General features: G+C 44.6%; 1 protein-coding gene across 1 annotated transcript in view; it reads right to left on the reverse strand.

The window, feature by feature from the left end:
• Window positions 1-22315: 22315 nt before the first annotated feature.
• Window positions 22316-26611, reverse strand: part of Pard3b (par-3 family cell polarity regulator beta) — a 1028738-nt gene continuing 1024442 nt past the window's right edge. Inside the window, exon 23 of the mRNA XM_004626728.2 lies at window positions 22316-23257. Within this exon, the coding sequence (XP_004626785.1) occupies window positions 22900-23257 (358 nt within the window). The 3' untranslated portion in view covers window positions 22316-22899. The remainder of the gene's footprint in view (window positions 23258-26611) is intronic.

Consider the following 26611-nt stretch of genomic DNA (forward strand, 5'->3'; position numbering starts at 1 on the left):
TTGAAGGTCTTGCTAAATAGCTCAAGCTGACCTTGAACCTGTGACCCTCCTACCTCTGCCTCCTGAGTAGCTAAGATTACAGACATGTACTACCACATCTGGTTAGCACCTGAGTGTTTTGTGATCAGTTGGTTTCACCAATTCTGTTCCCTCTAATGTCATATAGTTCACATCACTTTCCCCAGAGCTAACCCTTGGGATGAGGAAGGCTTGTGTCCTCTGACTGCCCCGCCCCACCCAGATCCAGCTTTCTGGCTTGTTGGCTTGGCCACCACTAACCCGTGCAATGCAGATAACACAGGAGAAGCTCACACGGCACCTCTAGAAGCTGCCTGTCACTGTTGAGCATGGCCAGGAGGCAAGGGCAGCGATGAGGAACCTGGCTGAGTGGTAGGGTAGGGCTGTCCACACAGGTTCCTTGTCATTTTCTTAAACATCCTGTGAGGTGGGACATATTAATACCACCTCATAAAACAGGACACCATGTCTTCGAGGGGTTCCATGACCCATTCAAGGTCACACAGGTGATGGAAGAGCAAGGATTCCAGCCAGGTTTGTCCATCAGTGAAGTGCAGTCTTCTCTTGTGCCCTGGTGTCTGCTGCTGATGGAGTCACTCTCCCCCCACCACTGGGGGAGGGGAGTAGCTGGGAGTCCAGGCCAAGGCAGCCTTTCTATCCCAAACCCTTGCCACAGCTTTGGGCGCAGCCACATTCTGTGGACAGAGAAGAGGCTCTGTGTCGCTTATGTGTCTCAGGGTGGGCTGAGAGCGGTAAATTTACAAGATCACATTAGTGCTAGGCTCATGAAGCTGAACCAGGTCTTTTTAATGAGCCAGCTCTAAGTTTTGGAGTAAAACACTGACTTAGAATTTTGTTTTGGGGGGCCAGGGAGATAGCTCAGTAGAATAAGTGTTTGCCTGGCAAGCACAAGGGCCTGAGTTTAATCCCCGGTTCCACCAAAAAAAAAAAAAAAGAATTTTGTTTTGGCAGAGTACCAAATGACTTACCCTGCTCTGCAGAGTGCTGTAAGTGTTCAAAAGATTCCATACATGGGGAAATCGCCCAGAAGAAATGATTGTGTAACATTGTAAGGATGAGGAGAATGTCTTAGCCAGCTCTGGTGGCTATAACAAGATACTATAGGCTGGCCAGCTTAAGCAATGGGCGTTTACTGTCTTTCCCATAGTTCTGGAAGCTGGGAAGCCCAAGCTCAAGGTGCAGCTGCTTAGGTTTCTGGTGAGGGCCTCTTCCTGGCTTGTAGATAAAAGTCTAGGCCGCAGGAAGTTCCACCTGTATTGACAGCTCCTCCCCTCACTGCTCATGTGACAGCTGGAGCTCCACTTCCAGTCAGATCGAAGAGGGGCATCAACACTCTCTCAGAAGAGAGGAACCCTGCTATGGGTATATGAGGGATAGGTGTGTGCTCCTTCAGATCATCCCAAACTACCTTGGCCTTCCTCATGGAAAAACTGTCTTCCACGAAACCAGTCTCCTGGTGCCAAGAAAGGTTGGAGACTACTGTTCTGGTTCAATGTTTTTACCTAATAAAGACACTAATCCCATAAAAGCATCCCCAAGTACTGTCACACTGGGCTTAGGACTTCAGTATGTAAGACTGGACTACAGTGGGGGCCAATGTGGCAGTAAAATGAGACCTGGCCACTTTCTTCTGAGCTCATCATGGCAAGAGGAGGCAGGAAGAGGCCAACCACAGGGGAAGGAAACCTGGACACAAAGCAGGCAGGAACAGGGACTCACTAACACCTCAGTGCTCCCAAATTGCTTTGAATCCAAAGAGAGGTCTTGTAGGTTGCTATTCCCTGGAGCACAAGATTTTCCAGGGGTTCTTAGTGGAATGAATTGGCATTTCAGGGTTTAGTAACTGGGGACATAAAATGCCATTTCCTGTCATCCTTAAATCATTTTTCCAAACATAAACTTGACCCTTGGAACAAAAAATTATCCTTGTAACCTTGGCCTCCTGTTTCTGGAAGGTGAGAAACATCTCAGGGTGCAAGGGACATTCCTTAGGTTAAAAATGCAAGTGTACTGTTTAGAAGACTTTGGCAGACTAGGGGTGTCTTACTAATAGGGCTAGGAATTTAGAAAAGAATGTCATCAATTGTACTATAAGTTTACTTTTCATCGAATGAATTTTAATGCCAGCTTTTGACATCACATCCAGGAATCCCTAAGAAAGAGAAAAACCTGCCTGGACACTTACTTGATAGCCTCTAAAGCAGCGTCTCTGGTGTTATCTCAGCTCCATTTCTAAAACACATTATTTTCTCACAAAACATTTTAAATATAGCACCAGGAATATTCATCATATTGCTTGTATTCACTGCAACCTGGATGCAGACTGTCTTTGAAGAGCCTTTTTTTTTTTACATATCTTATTTTGTTATTCAAATGTTGAAGCATATTTTGCATGAAGATACATCTTTTTAGGGGCGGATTTTGTTCTGGAAAACGAGTGCAGCATTTCTATTTCTCGCATCTTTACATAACTGGTTTCTTGTCAGCAGATGTAACTGCGTTTGACAAACCAGCCTGTAATCTGTGTCCCTGCAGGTCATAGGCTTCGGTGGCTTTTCAATTTCCTAATTAGGAGGCAATACCTTTCCTAGGGAGATTGTCAAAAATGAACAGGCAGTTCTCAAGATCTAGAGTATTTCTTTCACTAAATTTTGATTCAAAATACAGGCCCTTGTCACCTCAGAGTCAACTCTGTCCTCGATCTAACCTATGGATTTAAACTTGACTGGCTTGCTAGAAAGACCGTGCTCCTCATTAGCCAGGACGGAGAGTACAACCAAGCCACACACGTCTACGATGACCCCAGCTGATCTAACTGCAGAGGTTCAGCTAGGAGAGGGAAACTCATGAAGCTCTGCTTTTTGTTCTCTTTTCAAATAGAGTTTGTGACATTAGAAGATGGCATTTTATTCTTGTTATCAAATACCCAGCATCACTGGACTGTAAGCCAGGTTATTTTCAGAGAAGCAGGCTGTACAACACCCACACAGACATTGGTCCTGCTCGTCTCTGGCTCACTAGCAGCAGCCAGTGTTGTCACCAGCATCCCACATCCCTCTCCTACCCAGCAGGCCACTGCATCACACAAGTGTCGGCAGTGCTGCTGCCCTATTCCATGTGGATGGCACTCCTGTGGCTATGTGAATGGGGCTGCTTGACTTGGAACACCTGCCCTACTATGAGGCAGAAGACTTCCCGCCAATATGTTTGCAGTTCCGTGCTGTTATTGTTTATATCTATATGCTTTCCCGAAGCCTCATGCAGTCATAGGCAGGGCTTTGAGAGGTGACTGGATCCCGAGTGTGACTAGCCCACTGAGGGATGGGCTTGTAGCTGGATATGACGTGGAAGGCGAAGCCTGGTGGGAAGAGATGGTCCCTGAAGGCGTGGCCTGGGAGGGTACAGAATTCACTGGGGAAGAACCTATTGCCTGTGTGCCTCAGTGGGCCCTTTGTGTCACTGAAAGCTCTGTAAGGGTTTCCATCACTGGCCTGCTCCCTTGATGCCCCACTGTTTCATGCCTGTCATGCGATGGACTGATTGTCCTCTGTGATGCCCCTCTGCCATGCCACCCTGCCTGGAACCAGCCAGCTATGGACTGAAACCTCTATAAACTGTGAGCTAAAATAAATCTTCCTTTAATGGGTGGCTGTTGGGTGTTATGTCTCAGTAATGAGAAAATGACTAAGACACAGGCCAAGATAGGAGCCTCAGTGGTGACCAGTTTCTCAGCTTCTGTCAAGTCTCTGAGCTGACTTTCTGCTATCTTCTAGAATTGGGTTATCAGTGTTCTGTCACTGCTCTGACAGATGGTCACAGACGTAGTGGCTTCAGCACCATCAGTGTGTCATCTCAGGGTCCGGGGGTTCAAAGTCCAGTAGGGGTTCTGGTGGGCCAGTGAGCCTTTCCATAGGCTCTAGGGGAGTGTGCCATCCTGCTCAATTCCATGCCACACAGGCCTGAGCTCCCTTCTCCTTAGTGGCTCTCTGTTCCTGGAGGCCTGTCTTTTGTCCTTGGTTGTGGTCTCCTACAGCTCAGAAGCAGCCGCAGAGTATTGGATCCTACCCTCACTGCCATCTGTCCAAGCTTCGGCATGACTGTCTCCTTGCAGCTGATGGATGATCCCTGCTTTAAGGACTTGAGTGATTGGATGGGGCCTATTTGGGTTGTCCAAAATCATCTCTGTCTCACAAGGACCATAATCTAGCCAAAGCTGCCACTGTCCCTTTTGTCATGTATGAGGACATATTCATAGTTTCCTAGGAGCAGGATGCAGCTATCTGTGGAAGAACTCTGTTCTGCTTACCATGTTGTTGATTTAATTATTCTGCCTCCTAATATGGTTAAACATTAAAACCAATTAATCATTGAGAATTGCTGTGTTTTGGACACTGTTGGCTGATTGTTGTTTTCCTTCATCCACAGGCATATATTTTCCCATTTAATTCTTTCGATGACCCCATGAGGTAACATTGGTGTCCCAGCCAAGAGTGAAATCAGCTGCAAGTCACAGAAGCCCCAAGCAAGGCTGGTTTGTTATTTAGAAATAAAAGTGGGCTATATAACAGCTCACTGATGCTACCAGGACCCTCTTATTCATTCTCCTTCTCACTGGAACAAACACTTAACATTTACAATTTAAAGGAGTGAAGCTTTATTTCGGCTCACGATTCATACAGCTTTCAATCCACAGTGGCTGGCTCCAAGGCAGGATGGCATCGCAGAAGAGCCTGGTTAAGTAAAAGCTGCTCAGCTCATGGTGAGCAGGAAGCCACGAGAGGAGGGAGGATCCAGAGAGGGAGAGGCGCCCTTTTAGGTTACACCCCCCACCTCCTGCTCTGACTCTGCTGCTCTCCCAACATCAAGCCAGCTGAAGCAGCCCTCTATTCCAGTTCACTGTTTATAAGCCCTGACTCTGAGTGCATGAGGCTTTGGGGGGGACACCCAGATATAAACCATGACAGGACTCTCAGTCTTTTTTCCTAGTGGTTGACAGTACCAACCCTGAAGGCACTGCCTGGGTCCATTGTTCATAAAAGGCACATCATGCGTAGGTGGAGATGATAATATACTCAGCATAAAAGACAAAGGGGTAAATGAGTTAATACAGTTAATGTGCTTTCAACCACACCTGGAGCATATGAGATACTTAAGGTTGGCTACTTTAAATGTGATTTGGGCTTCGTGCTTAGTCTCATTGCATAGATGGTGGCCTCATACCTGTATGTCTGTCGCCTCATGATTGTGAGATAGTTGTGCTCCCAGCTATTACATCTAGGTTCTAGGTAGGAAATAGCAGAGGGAAGTAAGGGAGAACATGGCAAGTGTGCTGTTTGTATCTCCTGCTTAAATGTTTCCTAGAAATCCGCAGCCACTTGTGATGGCTTCTCACTGGCCTGAGAGGGAAGCAAGTGTTTTTTATACAGTGAAGAATCTAAAAAAAAAAAAAAAAGAATCTATATGACTAGACCACACATTGTTCCTATCTTTATCACTTTCCCCAGTTTCCTGAGAAATTTGTGATCTTTGCAATAAAGAAGGAAAAACCACAAACAGAACCAAAGAGGAATCTGGGAAGGGGCTAGTGGCTCTGCATGATGCGTGTTTGGATGGTGGTTAATAGTGTTGTAAGCAGCCGAGTTAGATAGAAATATTATAGGCAGTTAGACAGGGCCAGGCTCTCAAGGAGATAAGACAGAAGACAAGGTGACTTTGCAACTGGGAAGAGACAGACACTCCCATATGGGCCACACCTCAAGACCAAGACAAAAAGAGGAAGCACAACTACATACTTCCCTAGGGATGGGCATTAGGGATTGATATCCTAAATAGTATCAATCAACTTGAAAGAGCCCAAGTGAGTCACTAGCCCAACCCCCAACAGGAAGAGACCCTGTTCCATATTCGTGCCCCCTTGCTACATGACTCGCTTTCCCATTTGATACTGGATTTAATCAATTTTACCTGAGCAATGGTGCTTGTAATCTCATTGGTTGACCATAGTTTTGTCCAACCTCATGCCCAACTAAGCAAGTTCCCATGTCTTCTCCACCACCTTAGACCCACCTCACCACATGGTTTTCCTCTATAAAAGTCCCTGCAAGAGACAACTTCCTTGGGGGAATCTACCCCCTCACCCCCCACTCCACGTCCCTCTCTTGGGACAGATTTCTTTCTCTCAGTAAATATATTCTGCTCATAACCTCTGTTTGTTCCTAAAATTCATTCTTCAGTTTTAGAGAATACGAACTTGTGCAGGTCAGGTCCAGAGCCCTATGTCATTTGGAGGTCATCCACCCAAGACCAGTTTTTCTCCCTGTATCATTTGGAGGTGCAGAGAGGGGAGTGATCCTTAGGATGTCTGATAGTGCTTAGGCTTGTTGTAACCACTTTCCCATTGCTGAGACACAGTACCTGACACCCAAAACATGAAGTAGAACAGATGTATTTTGACTCATGGATATAAGGGATCTGGTCCATGGTTGGCTGGCTCCAGGCGGAAACAGGGTGGAGAGGGTTTGGGAGAAGAAAAGGCTGTCCAGCTGTGGCAGCCAGGAAGCTGAGAGAGGAGAGAAGAGCTGGTGGAAGTGGATCTGCCCTTCCTTGTCATGCCCCATCCACCTACTTCCTAACAGCTCATTCAGCTAGGACTCCATCAATGGGTTAACCCACTTGTGAGAATCACGCCCCCACAATCCAGTCACCTTCCAACAGCCTCACTTCAGAACACATGAGACTTTTGGGTGATATTTGTAATCTAAGCCACAACAAGGTTGAATTTTGTCCCTCTAAAATGTCCAACTCCTAAGACCTGGCTCCTGTAAATGTAACTTTCTTGGGAAATAGTCTTTACAGATAAAGGCAAGATAAAATGAGGTCATACTGGGTCAGGATGAGCCCTAATCTAATGCTTAGTATCACTAGAATATGAGTTCAATCCCTGGTTCCGCAAAAAATAACTAAATAAATAAATAAAATAAAAATAAAAAGTGGAAATAGTCTAATAAATTCATTAAAAAAAAAAAGACTAGCTTGGACTACATGGTATCACTAGAATATCATATTATTGATATAAGGAAGATGAAACTCCTGGCCTGAAAGCTACCTTGGATGAGTTCATGTTCTCTAAAACCGAAGAATGAATTTTAGGAACAAATGGATGTTAAGAGCAGAATATAGGGCCAAGGAGATGGCTGAGTGGAATAAGTGCTTCCCTGGCAAGCACAAGGGCCTGAGTTCAATCCTTGGTTCTGAAAAAAAAAAAGCAGAATATATTAATTGGGGACAGAAGGGGGTGCCAAGCGGGTTGTCCCCAGTAAGCTGTCTCCTCCAGGGACTTTTATAGAGGAATACCATGTGGTAAGGCAGGTCTAAGATGGTGGAGAACATGGGAACTCACTTAGGTAGGCATGAGGTGGGACAAAACTATGGTCCACCAATGAGATTATAAGCACCATTGCTCAGGTAAAATTGATTAAATCCAGTAAATCCAGAACCAAATGAGGAAACAAGTCTTGTAGCAAGTAAGCATGAATATGCACAGGGTTTCTTCTGGTTGGGGGTTGGGTTAGTGACTCTTTAAAGCTCTTTCAAAGTAATCCTTTCTGTTTTTTTTTTTTTTGGCAGAACCGGGGATTGAACTCAGGCCCTTGCGCTTGCCAGGGAAGCACTTATTCCACCGAGCCATCTCCCTGGCCCCTAAAGCTCTTTCAAGGTGATTGATACCTATTTAGAATAGCAATCCCTGATGCCCATCCCCAGGGAAGTATGTGGCTATATTTGTCTACTTTTGTCTTGAGTTGTGGCCCAAAGCTGGAGTGGCTTTCTCTTCCAAAGTTGCAAAGTTACCTTGTCTTCCATGTTGTCTCCTTGAGGGCCTGGCCCTGTCTGACTTCCTATAGTGTTTCTATCTAATTCCACTGCCTACAACATTATCATGGAGGTGGAGTCTAGAAAGATGCATTTGTAATCCAAGGAGTGCCAAGGACTGGTGCCAACCAGCAGAAGCTAGGAGAGGTAACTGAACAAGTCTCCCCAGGAGGCTGAAGAAGGAATCAAAGCAAAGCTTCTTACACCTTGATATTTGACTTCTAGCCTCCACTAATGTGAGTGAATACTGTTTCTTTTGTTTTAAGCTATGTAGTTTTTGGTACTTTGTCATGGAAGCCTTTGCAAAATAATAAAGATACCATGGAAGCTGGGTGGAGGGTAGTGAAACTGAGACTCTTACTAAAGGGGTTGGGGGAAAAGGCTGGGGTTGAAAAGGCAGAAAACAAACTTTTATAGCATTCCTTAAGGTCTTTTCTGGTGGGGAATCTTTCTGTTTTTATAGAACAGTTTGAGCCACACAGGGCTAGGCTATCCAACATCATGGGACTTAGATTTACTTTTTTGGATTCAGTTCAAATTTCCTATGTATTTATTGAGGTGGAATTCAGCAGCTTTTGCTTTAGGATTCATGTGAACCATTTAATTATCAGCTGGATCTTTATTTCCTAAGAGAAATGACTAGTATTGCTTTGGAGTACTTGTCTGGGTTTTCTAATTGTTCTCTTTAGTCAACAACTGGAATCACACTGTTTTAAAATGATCTTTCCTCAATTTCAGAGATACCTGGTGTGGAGTCTTCCTCTTGTTGCAGGCAGCTGAGTTAGACAGAAATATTCTAGGGAGTCAGACAGGATGAGGCCCTCAAGGAGACAGTATGGAAGACAAGATGACTTTGCAACTTTGGAGAGACAGGCACTACTGCTGTGGGCCAGACCTCAAGACAAAAGATCAAACAAATGCTTACCTACGTAAGGGTAGACAACAGGGACTGATATTCTAAACAGGTCTCTCACCTTGAGGATGCTGGAAGAGTTACTAACCCAGCCCCCTACAGAAAAAGCCCCTGTTGTATATTCATGCCCACTTGCTACATTCTCCATTTGGTCCTGGATTTAATCCATTTTACCTGAGCAATTGCACTTGTAACCTTATTGGCTTACCATAGTTTTGTCCCATGTCATGCCCACCCAGCAAATTCGTGTGTTCTCTACTGTGGACCCACTTCACCACATGGTTTTTGCTCTATAAAATTTCTGTCTCTCTTTCAGACAGGAGCTCTCTTTTCCCCAATAAATATGTTCTGCTCTTAACTTACACTGTTCCTAAAATTCTTCAGTTTTAGAGAACACAAACTCAGCCCAGTTATTTTTCAGGTTGGGAGTTTCATTCCTCCATATCACTCTCATGGTGTAGTATAGGGAAAGAGACTTTTACTGAGGCCTGAGGCTGGAATTCCACTCTTGGCTCTGATGCTAGTTAGTTCGGTGACCTTTAACAATTCATGTCATGTTTTGCATCTTCAACTATAAGAAGAAAGTATAAATAAGATCAAACTTTTTCTTAAGGTGGATTTCAATCCACATGGGTCACAAAACCATTTCATGGGATTTTGATCCTAGGGATGGAGTGGAAGGAAGAAATGGAATAAAATAGTGTATAAGAATACATTACAGGGGCCAGGGAGATGGCTCAGTGGAGTAAGCACTTCCCTGGCAAGCACAGGGGCCTGAGTTCAATCCCCGGTTCCGCAAAAAAGAATACATTATGTACAAGACAGTACTACTTTATGAAAGTTAGTTTTTACAATCTTTTTTTTTTTTTTTTTTTTTTGCGGTACCGGGGATTGAACTCAGGACCCTGTGCTTGCCAGACAAGCATTTATTCTACTGAGCCATCTCCCCAGCCCAATTTTTACAATCTTAATGTGTATAATAGGTTGAGGTGTGAACTGTGTGTCTTAGTATGAGCCAAGATCAAACATGTTACAGACACTGGACTGGAGGAATTCCGAGGCCTGTTCTATTGCCCGGTCGGCCCAGGCTTTGGTGGGCAGGAGCTCCCCGTTTGGTGCTGTCCATCCTTGGGCACAGCCTGGTTTGTCGCTGGCTCTTCCTGAAGAATCAGCCAAAGCTCCCAGCTCACACCCTGCTGAGGAATGAGAGCTAGATAATGGCCCAAAGCGGGAACATGGAGAGTGGGCAGGGGGCCTGGGTATGGTCCCCTTGGTCAGTGTCTCTGTCTCCGCACACTCTGGCCTCTGTTCAGCCTGCTGAGGTTCCTTGCAAGTCTGAGGGTTGAGCCACACACACCACGTCCCCCACAGGTGGGTCTCCAGCTTCTGTAAAGGAGCAACCCCTAGGCTCAGCATTTCCTCCCTCCCTCCCATCCCTTTTTCCCCTCTCCTTCTTTTTCCCTCTTTATCTTTCTGTCTGTCTCTTTGTCTGCCTCTGTCTCTCATTTGCTGTACTTAAGATTTAACCTAGGACATTCTCACTGAACTACATTTCCAGGACTAAAAAAAAAAAAATTGAGGGGGCGGGGGAGATGGCTCAGTAGAATATGTACTTGCCTGGCAAGTGCAAGGGCCCAAGTTCAATCCCCAGTTCCAAAAAAAAAAAAAAAAAAAAGAAAAAAAATTGACATGAAGTCTCACTAAATCACCCAATTGTCCAGTCCGGGCTCAAGCTTTGGGTTCTCCAGCTTCAACCCCCAGAGTGCTGAGATTACAGGCACGCTCTGCCTTAGCATTCCTTTCTAAATGTTTAAAGCATACCATTTATTCACATGTACCATCACTCCTTAATATTTACTTAAATAATTTTATACTTTATGAAAATTTACTAAAGTAACTGGGGAAAACAGGGTCATTCTGTTCTAAATGGAAAATAATCATTTAATTAATACAGTGAAAGAAAAACAATGCAACTAAATCCAAGCGACAGCCTGAAGAGTCTGTGGCTTCTTCTGTAAGGGATTAGCAGATGCTAAAGTCCAATAACTGGGGGCAAGGCCAATGCTCACCACGCTACGATAAGTAGAAAATTGGAGGGAGGAGTGACCGAAGGGGAAGGAGATAAAACAAAAAGTCAGATGTGTTATGTCCCTGTACCAACTCCTCAAGATGGATGCAATCATTATGTACTGCAAACATGGACTAATAAAACAACAACAACAAAATGGGACAGGGAATATCTTTTTTGTGGTGATTGTGTGCTAGGTGAACACTACATAAGATCAGACTCATTGTGAAATTCAGGGCTAATGATGGCAAATAACAGAAAGGCCCACGAGGCTTGTTGGTCTTCATGCCCCCCTCAAGATCAGCATGGTCACCACCACTGTAAAGACACCTCTCTCAAGGTGCTACCAGATGTTGGGTAACTAGCTAGGTCACCCAGCTCCTCTGTCCTCAAGGCGTGAGCTACTTGCAACCTGGCTGCCTGTGCCTGACTCTAAGTATGTGACCCCACCCCACTGCCAACTGGGGGAGGGAGGAGGCTGCCTCTGCAGGTACCTTGGCCTCTGCGTTGGTCCCAAGCCACTCTGCTTGTCTATCTTGCTCCAGCAAGGTCAATGCTGCTGGTGTTGTTGGCAGCTAAATTAGATAAAAATATTATAGGCAGTCAGACAGGGTTAAGCCCTCAAAGAGACAATATAAAAGACAAGGTGACTTTACAACTTTGGAAGAGACAGACACTCCCTGCTGCGGGCCAGACCTCAAGACAAAAGAGTAAACAAATGTAGCCACATACTTCCATAGGAATGGGCATCAGGGATTGATATTCCAAATAGGTATCAATCACCATAAAAAAGCCTAAGTGAATCACTAATACAACCCCCAACAGGAAGAGACCTTGTCCCATATTCATGCTCACTTGTTATGTGACTCGCTTCCCCATTTGGTACTGGATTTAATCAATTTTATCTGAGCAATGGTGCTTGTAATCTTATTGGTTAACTATAGTTTTGCCCTCTTCATGCCCACCTAAGCGAGTTCCCATGTTCACCACCTTAGACCCACCTCACCACATGGTTTTACTCTATAAAAGTCCCTGGAAGAGATGCCTTCCCAGGGAGCACCTGCTGGAGGGGGCCTCCTTCCTGTCCCTCTCTTGGACAGGAGCTTTCTTCCCCTTAATAAATATATTCTGCTCATAACTTCCATTTGTTCCTAAAATTTATTCTTCGGTTTTAGAGAACACGAACTCGTCCCAGGTAGCTTTCAGATCAGCAGTTTTATTTTTTTCTCCTATATCATTTGGAGCTTCCCTGTATCACAGGGAAATGATGACAGACCTGAGACACGGAGGAGTAGGAGTAGCATCTTGGTGAGGGCTCCAGTGGGAGCTGGGGCTGCTGCTAGGACAATAGAAATGTCCCATGCCAGGTCCCTGGGAAAGAACACCCTGCTTTAGAGAGCAAGGCAATGAATACTTGGGCTCCCCCCACCCCCATCCCCGCCTTTGTGTGTCCTGGGAGGCATGAGATTAGCATAGGCCAAGTTCCACACTATGGGACAAAGCTTAAGTCTGCACATTTGATACCTGTAAGACAGCCAGTTCACCTGCAGATATGCAAATGCCTATTGATCTAATCTGCCCTCCTCATGGGGCCTCTATGCTGTGGCTGGATTTTGCTGAACACAGCCCGGAGAGAGTCAGTGCCATTGAAAGGGGTTCCTGAAGCAGTGTGGCTGCACTTCTCTGAGGTTGTCCCTTTAAAGCCTGGCTTGTAAAAGAATCCCCAGGAAGAGGCATAGCCCCAGGCTAAACACTGTCCCACTGAGAAGGTCAGGAGAGGGCCACAACGCTGATATTGAAAGGCCACCTTGAGAACCATGCTGTGCCTCAGTCTCCTCCCCCTTCCATCTCACACCTTGGAGTGGGGAGGCTCGACAGAGAGGGGCCGAGGCCTCCTTTTCCAATTATCCAGAACGCTGCTTATCAAAGTGATTTTGACTCCTAGGTGGTGGAGCCCTCCGGAGCTTGGAGACCGGAAGGTATAATGTAACTAAAAGCTGCTTTAATAAAGCACTGGGCTGGGTTTGAGCTCCACTCTCCATAAATCAAGGGGCGACACCACGGCACTCTCTGAAGATCAGCAAGACGGCGCATTGTGGGGCAGGGCCAGCTCTTAAATCTAATCGACAGTTCTTTGAGCAAAAATACAGCCGTGACTACAAGACAGAGGTGGCTGCACGCTGGAAAATATCCTGAGGAGTTCGCACATTTCCCAGGTGATAAGAATGCTGAATGGTTCTGAGTTGAGGAACCTTGGAAAACAATTAGCTGGAGAAGCAAGATAACCTGTTGAAATCATAGCCCTGCGCTTTACAGATCTTAATAAATTTTCTGGCAGCCTCTCTCCAGCTTGGGGTCCTGGGCTGCTTATACCTTTAATAGTTGGGGGAATTAAGTCATCAAAGTTTCATCTACCTGCCTGACTTCAGCCAGAAGTACAACTTATTTGCCTGGCTACCTTTCAAAACTGCTGTCTACATAGATTATAATTTAATATATAGTGGAACTAACACAAGGCTGCCCGTTTCTGGAATTTGAAATGTCAAAATCTGCATTTACATGTTCAGAAACGTCTTCTGCATTGCACACACTTGAAACCATAATCACAATGTAAGCTATGCAGAATTACAAGAAATTACACTAAGGTTTACTCTAAATCCGCACTATTTATTGCTGTAGTGCAGAGAGAAAGAGGACAGGCTGTGGATCACAGCTGGATTTGAAATTTGAGCTGTCCCTGGACTAGCCATGACTGGGACTTCTAAGAGCTTTAATTTTCTCATCTGAGAAGTGGGAATGAAACCCACCTCATTGATGTGAAGAGAAAATGTGATAGATGTAGAGACTGTAGCTAGCATAGCTGGTTCCTGTACCCTCAATAAATATTAGCCCCTTCTTCTCCCCAGGGTGGACTGATTTGTTGTCTTTCCAGTTCCATGTGCATGATGCTTTCATCAGACCAATGTTATATAAACATCCACTTATGTGAGCAATTCTCTCAAATACCTGAATAAACCCTAATCCCTTAAGTCACTTGCTTTTCTGCATCTGAAATTCCAAGGCCAAGTTATTTAGGGTCATTTATGACTCTTTTCTCTTACATTTGAGGATTAAATGAGATTAAGTTATGAAAAATACTTAGACCAGTCTTTGACACTTACTGAGCCATGAAACATCTTTGTTTTAATTAGCATGAACCCACCCCCATCCCCCATCACACATGCACCGGTGGGGGATGCTCCTGCCTCCAGGCAGACACTGGCTTCCTACCCTGTACCTGGGAAGTCAACGCCCTTTTCCTTTACCTCACTGTGCTCTTCCCATCCTTTACGGCCTTGCAGGTGTGGCGTTGTCTCTGATCCCTCATCTGCACCCAAAGTCAAGTTCAGCCTTCATCTGCAGACCTGGAGGGCAGAGTGTCCCCTCTGCAGCTGCTCAGCACTTAGCCCTGGTTTCTGGCTCTTCCTACCCATGTTTTTCCCCCTCTCTTAAACTCTCATAGCCTTGGGGGTTGCATCCAAGTCTCATCCACATCTAGAACACTCAGCAGCATTTTACGAAGTATCTGTGAGGCTGTAATTGAGTGTCATTTTATTTTTGTACTTACAATTAGATTAAGTAGAAAAGCTTATTCAGGGACTGATAGGGTCCACTTGAAACTGATTTTAGTGATGTCATGTATGTTATTTGGAGCAAGCAGGTTCTTGAGCTTGTATGGCGGAGGTTGGTAACAACTAGCCTAATAAAAGTTCAAGTTGAAAGGATAGTCTTTAACATGATGCTTAAAACATGGAGAACTGGAACATCTTTAATGGTGACTGAGACTTCTGAGTTCAGTGATTGGAAAGACAGAGATACGAGGTAACTGGACACATTTAAGGAGGGGCGTTTTAATTCAGTCTGTGAGGTGCCCAGTCATTGCAAAGCAGAAAGCCTGTCCAAGAGTGAACATCAATGAGCAGAACCTAGTAGGGTCTCACAAAACTACCTCATGGATAAAGGAAACTCAGCTTGCTTTCCTCTTTCTGAAGATCTGGATTGTTTCATTGGGTTTCTACAAATCTCAGGGTTTTCCTGCTGCAAAGTAAGTATGAACCTGACATTCTATGTAGAAGAAGCAAAAATTGTTGTGGTTGTGAAATGCTCAGCACGTCAGGTAAATAATAATTAGAACAAACATGGCCGCCAAAAGAAATTTCCATCCCAAAGACATGAAGTTGCCTCTAGTTCCTCTGGATATGTCTGAGTAACTTTCATTAAATCTTTATTTTAGTAGCACTGCATTCAGGACTCAGTTTCTTTATGGAAAGTCTGAGAGTCATTCCAACTCACCATTTATAGTTGTTGAAAGGAATTAGTAATGCGAGTGATTGCGAAGCACTTGCCTAAAATCCAAGGAGTTACACAGTAATAATAGTAATCATCTGTGACTAAAAGTCTTTTTCCATCTTAGTAGGTTGTAAGTAATACATTTTTTCTTTACTTAAGTCTCTCTTTACCCTCTAAATAATGCATTACCCACTGCATTTACAATCTCCTGGTCTGCTTTCTCCATGTTTTAAATTAGAATCTGGCCTGCCCACGTGAGCTAACACCTTTCACCTCAAAAGTAATACTAGGCGATCTTTAACCACAGGACTTCGAGATTTACAGTTTGAGCTTCAAGGTGGAATGTCACCAGTGCAGCAATTCAGGGAAAGAATCCTCACACCTCATTTCTTCATTCAAATGAATTCAACAAATATTCTTGAATGTATATTTGGAGCCAGGCAATGTGTGACAAATGCGATACACCTTGGAAGGCCACACAGACATGGAAACTAATCATTGTAATACGGGTAATAAAAGTTTTATTGAGGATCTGCAGAAAATATCTTGGTAACACACAGTTTGGAATTACCAACTCTGCTTTGGGAGGAGGGGTGTGCAAAGTGCCTGGTTGGGTTTTGTTGCAGATAACTGAGCCCCTTCTAGCTAGCTGACACTGAAACAGAAGGGATGTTATGTGGGAAGTTGGGTGTTTGCTCAGTTGTTGGAATGGCTAGGGGACCAGGCTTTAGGAACAAGGAAGTGTTTAAGGATAAGTTTCAGCAAAACCATCCAAGAACATTCCAGAACTGGCCTACTGAGGGAATTGCTAGTCTTGCCACAATCAGGAAGCCAGAGGCTTAAAAAGCCATTTGTCAGCAGTCAGCAGCAAAACTGTGTTGCCTCAGGTGGGATTCATGCTGATGCAGTGTCTATAACCTTCACATAGCTTCTCAACCTGCAGGATGCCAGAGCCCAGGTGCTCCTGCAGCAACTCCAGAGACTTCTGTGACCACTGCCAGTCACAGGTGGCCAGACTCTCAGTTCTGTCTGGCAGCATCTTCGGTCTATTTGATAGAATCTGGGCCTCACACGGAATTCAGGTTGCAAGGAAAGGTGGGAAATGTGGAATCCAGGGTGAAGGCTTTTCGTCTGCAGTGAGTTTTGCTACCAAAGTAGCAATGTGAGGGGGGTAGTCTCTGATTTCTTATTTCAGGACTTCATTGCAGGAAGAGCTCTTGACCTGGGACTTTGAGGGATGAATGAGGAACCATAGGACAAAACAGGATGGGAAGAGGGTATTTTAAGTGGAGGTGGCTTTTCTCAATGCGTGTTGCCCTGGTACAGGGCTGTGAAAATGCGTACATGATCAAATAAGTAAAAATAATTTCACATAACAGTTGCACAGGATGCAAAAGTAGGAGAAATAAGGGAGGAAGAAGAAGAGACCCGGGGGACTCGCTTCGAAGGACTTGGGACAACTGACTTGAAGCTGTAGGTAGTAGAGAGGCACAGAAAGGTTTTGTGGAGAGTATGTGTATATATGTGCATGCATGTGTGTGCATGGTGCAGGGTTGATTTTCCTTGACTATTATTACCATAGTGTGCTGATAGTGTTCACAACTGGGAACACAAGGCATTCAGGTTTGTGTGTATCAATTCCAGGGTTCTAAGTACTTCCAACATGGCCCATTTAGAGCTACCCACATGATACCATTGAATGACATCATGAATTGAGAAGAGATGTCTATAACTGGATCTTCTTTTAAAAAACAACCCCATTGGATGATGCTAGAGAGATAACTCAGTGCTTGCCAGCTAACAGTTTTCTAAACTCATGTCTGCTTGTTTTCAAAGCCAGTGTTCTTTCAATAAGGCTATGGTGGCTCCAGAGCAATAGTGTGGTCAGGTCTCGACTTCAGAAAAGAGTTCTCTGGTTCAAGTAAAAAGTAGAAGTTGGTGTGGTAGCATGGAAGAGTTATAGTTATATAAATGAATATGTATGTATTTATTCCAATAAAATTTTATTTGTAAAAGCTGGTGGCAGGGAGAGATACCTCAGAAAGCTATTGAAGAAGTTAGATGGGAAAGAAATGACAAGAGCTCGGGCAAGATGTGTCGCAGCATCAGGAAGCATGGACATTCTTGACAGAATTCCTGTGCAGAATTTTGGTTTTCCATGTCATCATCACATGGGCATGGGGCGGAGGAGCTGCAACAGAGAAGTCAAGGATAATTTTCAGGTTTCTGGTTTGCGTCTATAACATAGAGGGCTGGGCTAGAATTGTGTGGAAGAAGTATCTCTGGAGAGTGTTTGTTTTTAGTTTATGTTCTCAATAGGGAGCCTGTGGAACAAGCCTACTTGGATATGTGGTAGGAAAGTGAAAAGGCTTAAACTCAGGAGACAGGTTTGAGGTAGGCCAGTCTTGAGATGAGAGCTAAAATCCTGGCTGTGGGTGAGCTTGCCAGGAATATGTGAAGTACAGACAGAGGAGCTTGGGAGAGACTTGGATGGTGATGAGGAGAACCTTCCACAGATGATGTAAGGGTGACTCCCATGTGAGAGTGAGGTCAGTGGTTGATACAGTTAGATCTATAAGGTCTCTCAGACTTCTCATGTATATGGAAGGTGGCTGGAACACGGGACACTACAGAAGACTTGGTGTTAGGGAGGTGGACCCAAAAACATATGTGCTCGTCCCAGGGTCCAATCTCTCTCTGCTTCTGGGCTGCCATAATGTGGGTCACTTTCCTCCACTCAGGCCATTTATGCCATTCTTGTCTGAGAAACAACCAACCATGGACTGAAAATGCAAGGCAAAAGAATGCTTTTGTCCTTTCAGTTGTAGGTGTGCGGTGTTTCTGTCTCAGTGGCAGGAAACTGACCAAGACGGTGGCATTGGACTCTGTGGTGGGTGCTGTGACAGGCTGCTCATGTCCTAGTTCAGGAAAGGATTACTTGCCCAGCCACTGTATCTCCTAAAGATGGCCACCAGCTGCCAGCCCTCTGGGGACCACCCAAGGAAAGAAAACTGCCTGAGCCTATGTCTCTCCTATTTCCAGGGGGACCTATATCTACTGGTCAACCCTCATTCCACCCGGGCCAGCTCTGAAGAGCCATTGGTCTCCCGAGCTCCCTATGGGGGTGACTAAAGCCTCTTCTTAGACAGCAGCCCAGCTTCTCCCAGCCTAATCCTTCCTCCTTCCCCTTTTAAAGCAATGAACTCAAGTGTGCTCTGCAGTGAACTCTCCATGTTGACACGAGCCTCTTGGGGAGCCCCACATGTAGAATTTTCTTCCTCCTCTTCTCTGCCGTGTTGCTGTTTATGAATGGTTGCTCTGGAATTGCTTAGTGTTGTGCTCTGGGCTGCTCAGGCCCAGGCTCCGCTCTCTTCCATCCCCAAACAAACAAGTGGTGGTGGAAACCAGGACTCTTGTATCTTATTGACCCATTAAAACTTTATTTTTAATGCAAAATAAAACAAGGAAAAATTTATATATGCATATATAACATCCAAAGTGTTTTCTGTTGTATAAATGAGATCATCCTTAAAAGTTTGTAAAGAATTCACTCTCCATCCCCATATGCCAAAATATGATTTCATATAATTTAAATATATGAACAGACTTGTTATCATAAAAGCATAGGAAACACTAGAAAACTGGTTGGTATAAACAACAGGTTTTACGTTCTGATAGTAAATGACACTGCAGATGGAATGGAGCACTTTCTAAAGAGCCGAGTCAGGAGGTGGACTAGTCTTTGGGTTGGTTCACTTCCCACTCTGAGCATGGGATCCAAGCCCAGTTTCAAGAGTCAGGCCCCGTGTGATTGTATTTCTATGTAGGGACATGAAGGAGAAGGAGCTGCACTTAAAGGTTGTAGCTGCGGCAAAATGGGCTTATTTTAGATACATCTTTTTTCCTTTTTTTTTTTTTTATTGGAAAGGTGACTTTGTGAAGATATCTTATTGAGAATGACTTTTCTATCTTCCCTGTAATATTGTTTCCACCAAAGTCACCATGAACTGAGAGGGCAAGAGAAATACCGCTGTGGCTGTTTGAGAATCCAAGCCTTCCTGTCTAATTGCATGAAATTCAGAGTGTGGCTCACGGACTCAGTAAGCAATAGGGTATCTACCCAACTTAACATTAGCTGGAAGGCCACTCCTTGTGGATATCAGGGCTTACTGCTCATGGGAATTTGACGCACAGCAATTCTTTTACAAAGACTTCTAATCTCTCTACTCTCACAGATACTATGATGTTCCCCCAAAGAAAGTGAATGCAGGGTAAGGACAATAAGTACTCTATGCACACCAGAGAAAAGAGCAATGGGCTTTCTCATAACTCAGAAGTTATCAGGAGGGTTTCCTCTAAAATAGGTATTTAGTTCAATAATTTTATGACTGTTTAGGAGAAACAGTAAATTTTGTTTTAATTTCATTTAGTTAGCAGCAAAAAATAAAGCTACAGCAAAGTCTTGTCTCTCCTTGCTCTGGAAGCAGACCTGGGGCTTCCTCTGCAGTGACAGTGGCCCTTTGGTTCCCTTCCATATTCTCAATTGTAGGTCTTTTCTCTGTGCCCTTCAGTGGGGTCAATACATACACACCTAAAAGTCTAAGCATATTAAGCTTCAGAATAACTCTAATTTTTTAGCTACTTAGTCATAATTTAAGAAAATGTTCCTGTTTTTGAGTTTACCTTTCACCCACTGATTTGATATTGTAGAGAAGCAATATTAAATCAAGAGGGACAGCGCCACCATGCAATGGCATAATGGGTTAATGAGATGTTTTCTCCCTTATGGGGGACCAAATTTTCTTGCATCTAAAGGTTTTCAGTAGTGTGTTATCTTTCATCTTTCTACTACCACAAAAGGGAGAAAAATAGGGCTCCTGAAAAAAGAATCTAATGACTTGAGGCCGAATATCATTTTGAGGCCCAAATGACCTAGCAAGGCAGGTCTCTGTTGATGTGTTTGGAATAGAGCAGCAAACACATGCTGGAGTTCCACGTGCGAGGAGACACTGGAGTTTTCCCAAGCCATAGGTCCAGTGGGAACTGTTTCCTGCTCATGGGCACCTTCTAGTTATAGCCTGCACATCCAAATGCTCTGAACAGCTCCTGAACACTGGGAAAGTACCCTGTAACCTCTACGAGGTGACAATTAGAGGGCCAGTACACAGGCATTTATAAAGTTACAGCTCAGCTGTCTTAATTGTTGCTTGGCCTAACAGAGCCTCTGTCACAAATATAATATTAGTTTCTTTAGAGTAGGATCAGATAGAGCCTACGTACACTATAAGTAGGAGAATGTCTACAGTTTGCGCACTGTAAGAGCACCTTTCCTCACTGACTGCCCTTCCCGGTTAGCAGTTTACTCACTGTGTATATAGACAAGGCCATGCTCTGGAGGGCCTGCATGCACATAGCTGGAGTGCCAGTGAGCCTTCTTCCCACAGGGGCCCCTTCTGCAAGATCAAAGTTCCTGTCTGGCCACTCTAAGCCAGAAGAAGCTTTGGGGTGTGGATCTATCACATGGTGACAGAGACATAATTTCTTAAGATTTTACTTCTTCAAAGCAGGTTATAGTTCCCTCATCTTGGAGTTTATTTAGCACCAGGAAAAGGCCACAGCCAGCACATTGGCAAGAGAACCCTCTCCATCCTGCATCCCACCTGCAGGTGAGCGGGGCTTGAGTCCCTCAACAAACTGGAAGATCTGGAAGTGTACGGCTCATGAGAGATGGGAGAAACCCCAAACCAACATCACAGCCTTTTTGCAGAAGGCCACTGCGATTGTGGTTTAGAAAATAATGTCTCTTGAAGTTTAGTAAATAACAGTATTTACATCTAAAACCAGTGGTTCTATCATTTGTGGTAACAAACTCTATTTTAAATTTAAAAAAAGACTAAACTGGGTCCATTGGAAGCTCTATGCATTCAATAATGCAATGTTTCAAATCCTGCCTGTTAGAATTATCCTACTCTAGGTCAAAATGCATCTAAGCTGAACTCTGACATTCTGGGGAGGAGACAAGGAAGGGAAGAAGGAATGTGAAAATGCTCAAAGTACTTTCACAGTCACCATGGAGCAGTGCAAACTGCTGCTCCCTGGCCCGGCTGTTTCTGTCTATTGCTCGTGTTTTCATTTAGATCAGGCTCTAAGTTTTACATGTTCTGTTTCCACAGAAAATAGCTGCAAAGCTCAAAAGAAATTGGGATGGATTTGTTCTACTCAAGTATTTTAGAAGGTGGGGTTTCAGTTTTTGAAGCCATAAGACCTTCCTTCCTCAGTTAGCGGCTTCCTACTGGCCCTGAGCTTTATGAATGAAACGTAGCAGACTGACTTAATCTTCCTCCTTCTTCCCTTTCCTTGTCAGCCTCTCCAGAATGCAGTTTTACTTTTCATATTAGTAATCGGACATTTGTAGACACACACACACACACACACACACACACACACACACACACACAGCCATTCATTTCCATCTGCAACATGCTGGTGATAAGTTTCTGAAGGTCACAGCGCCTCGCTGTCCCCGAGTGTAGACTGGCACTGTTTGGCACAGAGTCCAGAGTTGGCAAGCTAGGGCCTTGCTTCCTGCGCAACCTACCCAGCAGGGCTTCTTTTGATCCCAAGAACACTTTAGTACTCAAGTGAGAGTCTTAAAATAGAGGCCTCAGTTAACATAATTATAGGAAAGAGATTTGGGGATGAACCCGAAACCAGCCATCTCCCAGCTATGGAGCCTGAGATTGGGAGGTGAGGACCCCAGGTGCTACCTGCCTTCACCAGGGGCCTGGGGGCCACGGGACACACTCTTCTGGGACACTAAGCAGTTCTGCACATTGTCCCAGGACACTAATACTGCATTCATTTTTTCACTGACTTTCATATCAAAAAAGCAAGAAAACATGTGACATGCTTCATTCAGATGAGTGGAATCAGGAACCCAAGAAAGACTACCCACAACTGCAGGGTCGTCCTCTGGATCTACAAAATTCACACAAGTCCCTAGCCATGTTTGCTGTTGCTTTTTTCTCAATGGGGAAAAAAACCCCAAAACTGTTTACACTAAAATGCCAGGATCTTTAGGCTTTCTACTCTGTCACTTTTTTTTTTTAATTTTTTTTATGATAGCAAAATTGTACTAAAGGTAGAAAAAGAAGCATGCTCTGCAGAGCACGTTTGGGCCAAGTCAGATTAGGAAAAGAAATACAGCTCACAGCACAAGTGCAGGCTACTGGGGAAGAGCGGACACAGTGCCTCTCTGCACCCCCACAGAGGGTGCTGTGGTTGAGCTTATGAATGACGCAGCTGCCCGTGGAGACTGCTTGTACTGGCAGCTCTGTGGCCGGCAGGGACACAGGAGCACAGGCTAGCTAGCTGGGGAGGCACCACATGGTTTAGCTCCACTTCTAGTTGTTCAGTTGCCACTCTTACTGGCTCGGTCAATTCTGGCAGACTTTGAAACACCAGGAAGTACTGTTTTTATGACCCCTTTCTTGCTCTTCCTTCTCAGTCTACCCCCTGTGCTCTCTTTTCCTCTCTGATTTGCCATCAAGTGTTGCACTCTCAGTGAGAAAAAGCCAATCTGTGCCATGGAGAATTCTTAATGCAGAGAAGGCCTCGCGGTGTAGGGAATGCAAAGACCTCTTCCTTGCTGGGTTAGGCTGGGGGCAACGGTGAAGTTCAGCTATACAGCTGCAGTCATGGGGTTCTTCTGCCGGGGATCTTGGGTTCTGTAGGCCGGGCGGTCGGGGCTGCCCCCTTGGGGCCCTGCTCTGCCCATTTCCTGATAGGCTGGCACTCTTTGTTGCCGAGGAGGAGAAGGTGGAACGTCTTGTCGGAAGGGTCCTTTGTGCTGAGGAAGTGGCGGCGGTGGGTAGTACTGAGGATAGCGGAGGTCTGTCACTCTCAGATCCGGAGGGCGGACATAGCCCCCTTTGGGAGGGTGTGCTGGGTGAGCTCCTGGGTAATATGGAAGCTCTCTTTCCTTGTACAGTCCTCGAGGCACTGCTGTCAGATAGTCCACGGGGTCTGCTGGGCCTGCCCTGGAAAAGAGAACAGACACACGTTAGCCGTTACTAGGCTGCCATGGGCTCCCTAGCTGAAGACCAAGTTCCTCAGCCTCATGCAGTTGGCTGTGGTCATAGGCCAGGCATAGCCAATGGGATGTGAGTGGAAGTGAGAAAGGCCCTTAAACACAAGAGGGAACTTTCTTTGTTTCTCTCTTTTTTGGCCAGCGGGGGCAGCTATGCTAGACCTCACGTTGAAAACAATGGGCTGAAGAAGAAAGAATGTGGGAGCCTGGGTCTTTGACTCCATGAGGCCACCATGTTGGCTAGTCTGCTTACACTCAGATTGGTATGTGTGAGAGAAACACACTCTTTGTTTATACCTTCCTACTCTGTTATGTAGTATAGCAGCTGAACTAGTTTCTCCAACATGGCAATGAGTTTGGTCCTTTGAAGCCTGGGCCCACAGGAGCTCCATCCTTTTCTTTTCTTTTTTGTGGTACCGGGGATTGAACTCAGGACCTTGCACTTGCCAGGCAAGTGCTTATTCTACTGAGCTATATCCCTGGCCCTCCATCCTTTTCTTAGTCTCTCTGAAACCTGTCCTAGATAGGTTTCAGAACTGCAGAGATCACTTGGCGTCACAGTCCCTGTGCACTACACTTACTTTCCTCAGAGACCTGGGAATAGCACATCGAGGGAGCTGTGGCCTGATTCAGGATGGCTGCTGTCACACCTGTGAGGTGTAGTGTGCAGTGTGCCCTCCTCTCCATAGCCCCTAGAACAAGTCCCAACCTAGGGCTAGCAACTATACCCCTAGAACGCTGATGGAAAGATTTACACCACAAAGTCAAGAAGCATCACCAGGCCAGTAGCAGAGGAGGAAAAACCAAAACAGCTACACAGAAAGACCCAGGGCAGGAATAATCACTAATGGGAAGTGACCCTGTCTGGATCTTTCTACTGAAGACAACAAGCATCTTCTGATCTGCTTGCCATAGCAGCGCACTGCATCTCCAGACAGTGTGCAGATGACTCATCTCGTCAAGCTTGGGGTTAAACACATAACTTCTGTTTGCAGCAATCAAAACTCCATAAACTTTCTGTGTACGCATTCACCACCACCATCCAACATCAAATCCCTGGATCCTTCCGCTTGGTCCCTTACTGCTTGGTCTCCTTCACCTCCTTTTTTTTAAAGAAAAATAGCAACAATAATAATTAATGAAAAGCTCTCCAATGACAGGGTAAAAACAGCAAGGGCACTTGAAGGAAATGACAGGGTTGTAAGAATACGGTATTTGTGGTTAATCAGGCACTGTCAATGAGGGTCAAAATCACTCTGTAATCTACAGAGCTGGATGTTAAAACAGCTTCGTCTGTTTCCCAAATCAATGGAGAGTTGACGAGCTGGAGGCCGGGTGTGTGTGGCAGGCAGCCTGCGAGCAGATCTATAAGGATGAACAATACAATTCACCCTCTACTTGTTTTTTTGTGTGTCTTAATTTGGCTATGTATAATAATGAAAGATAGATCCTCAAGCTCCAGGTAATTTAGTTAGTGCGAGTTTTCAGATAAAAAAATTAAATTGTTTGCGTACAAGTTATTATAACATCAGCTGCTATTATTCAGCACGGTTTGCTTTGCTCTCCTTTAAATTGCCCATGACAAATAGAGCACAAATACATCATTTGTCACTCCAGCCCTGGAAATAAAGAGTACAGTTTTCACCTTCCCTTCCCTTGTGAATTTCGTTTTTGATTTAGAAAACTTCCAGCACTCATTGTATCTTTTATGGTAAGTATTTTTACCACCCCCCTCAGCCACCACACTCATTTCTATTTCCTTTTGGCTCATACTGGAGATTTCACAAACACTTTTTAAAAAAATCCTTGTCCTGTGCTTTCTCTCAAAATCTACTGAAAATATTTCTCTGCACAAAATGGAACATGTGGTTTTTGTGCACTCATTTTTAAGCCCTTAGGATAAATCATTGACATTTGCAACATACAAACATTATCTGCCTTAAACGAACGTACAACCAACTCTCCCTCTGGACTCTCTTAGGGTGAATGTTTCCTGTTTAAAAGGGGAAGAGAGAAAGGAGGAATTCCAGGCCTTGGACTTTCAGGGTCCTGTTCTCTCTCTGGGGAGTTCTCTCTTTTAAAACAGAACATTACAAAAGACAGGCGTGCCTTTTTTCTTTTTAATTTTTGGAGAGACAATCCAGATCAAGTGGCGACAGGTGGGGCTGAAGCCACCCTGTGTGACTCGGGCCACACAGTCTATACACATGGGAGTGGGGCCATCTTGTCTCAACACCTTGCCCTCCCACAAACCCAACTCTCACTGTAAGGAGGAGCGAGTGAGGCTTCCCCTGGGCAGATGGGGTGACCTCGAGAGAGCTTTGTGGTCCCGGATGGCTTCTTTGAGGGAAGATTTTAGGTCTGAGAGTTTGCTTATGTGTGACAGAAACCCACTGTGGTAGCTGCTCTCTGTCAAGAAATGAGACCATGATAGGAGTGATCTTCATGGCAACGGTTATAATTCTTAAATTTTTCAGAGAGGAGAACAACAGACAAGCCTATGTAACACTATTGAAGGTTCAAAGAGTGTTAGAAGAATTTTTTTTTTTCTAGGGGGAGTTAGTACATTGCTGTTGTTTATAATTTTTTACTTGGTTCAAAACTATTTCCTACAGGCTGTTGTCAGAACAACTTCTGAGTTCTTGTGGACACTATTATATGCATGGATGGGGTGTGTGTGTGTGTGTGTGTGTGTGTGTGCGTGTGCGCGTGCCTGCATACACATTCACAATGCATATACGAAAGAATTATTTTTCAATAGAAAAAAGGAACCCTTTTCATTCCACACTTTGATAAAGGAGGAAGGAGGGAGAGCTTACACTTTCCCTTGTTCTTGGGTTTCTCTTTTTATAATCTTTTTATTTGGATGATATTTAGTGTTTGCATAAAGCACAAATGTGGCCTATCATGGGGCTACACAATGCTTTTCACAGTGCCTTGTGCCACCTGCTCCCAGTCAGCTCTGAAAAATCCTGGGGCAGCTTCCTCAGGAGATTCTGATCCAAACAAGGCCCCAAATAGCAGATCTGTAACTGCTTCCTGACCCCTCATTTTTCGTATGACCTCATATGTCTTATTTGTATGTTGTTATATCTTTTAAAATAATCTTCTCATTTAAAGTCTTAGAAACTATATTTAGTTGAAGAAAGAGAAACAGAATATATATATATTCTTTTTAGCTCTTTAAAGTAATGGTCTAGAAAATAATTTAAAAAATTGTTTTTTGCTTTATTTTATTGTTGAAGAGGTTCCTTTCTTGAAATCAGAAGAATTCAGATTTTGCTTGGAAAATGGAAAATTTATA

The sequence above is a fragment of the Octodon degus genome, unplaced genomic scaffold (genome assembly GCF_000260255.1).
Source record: "Octodon degus isolate 3935 unplaced genomic scaffold, OctDeg1.0 scaffold00016, whole genome shotgun sequence".
NCBI classification, from domain to species: domain Eukaryota; kingdom Metazoa; phylum Chordata; class Mammalia; order Rodentia; family Octodontidae; genus Octodon; species Octodon degus.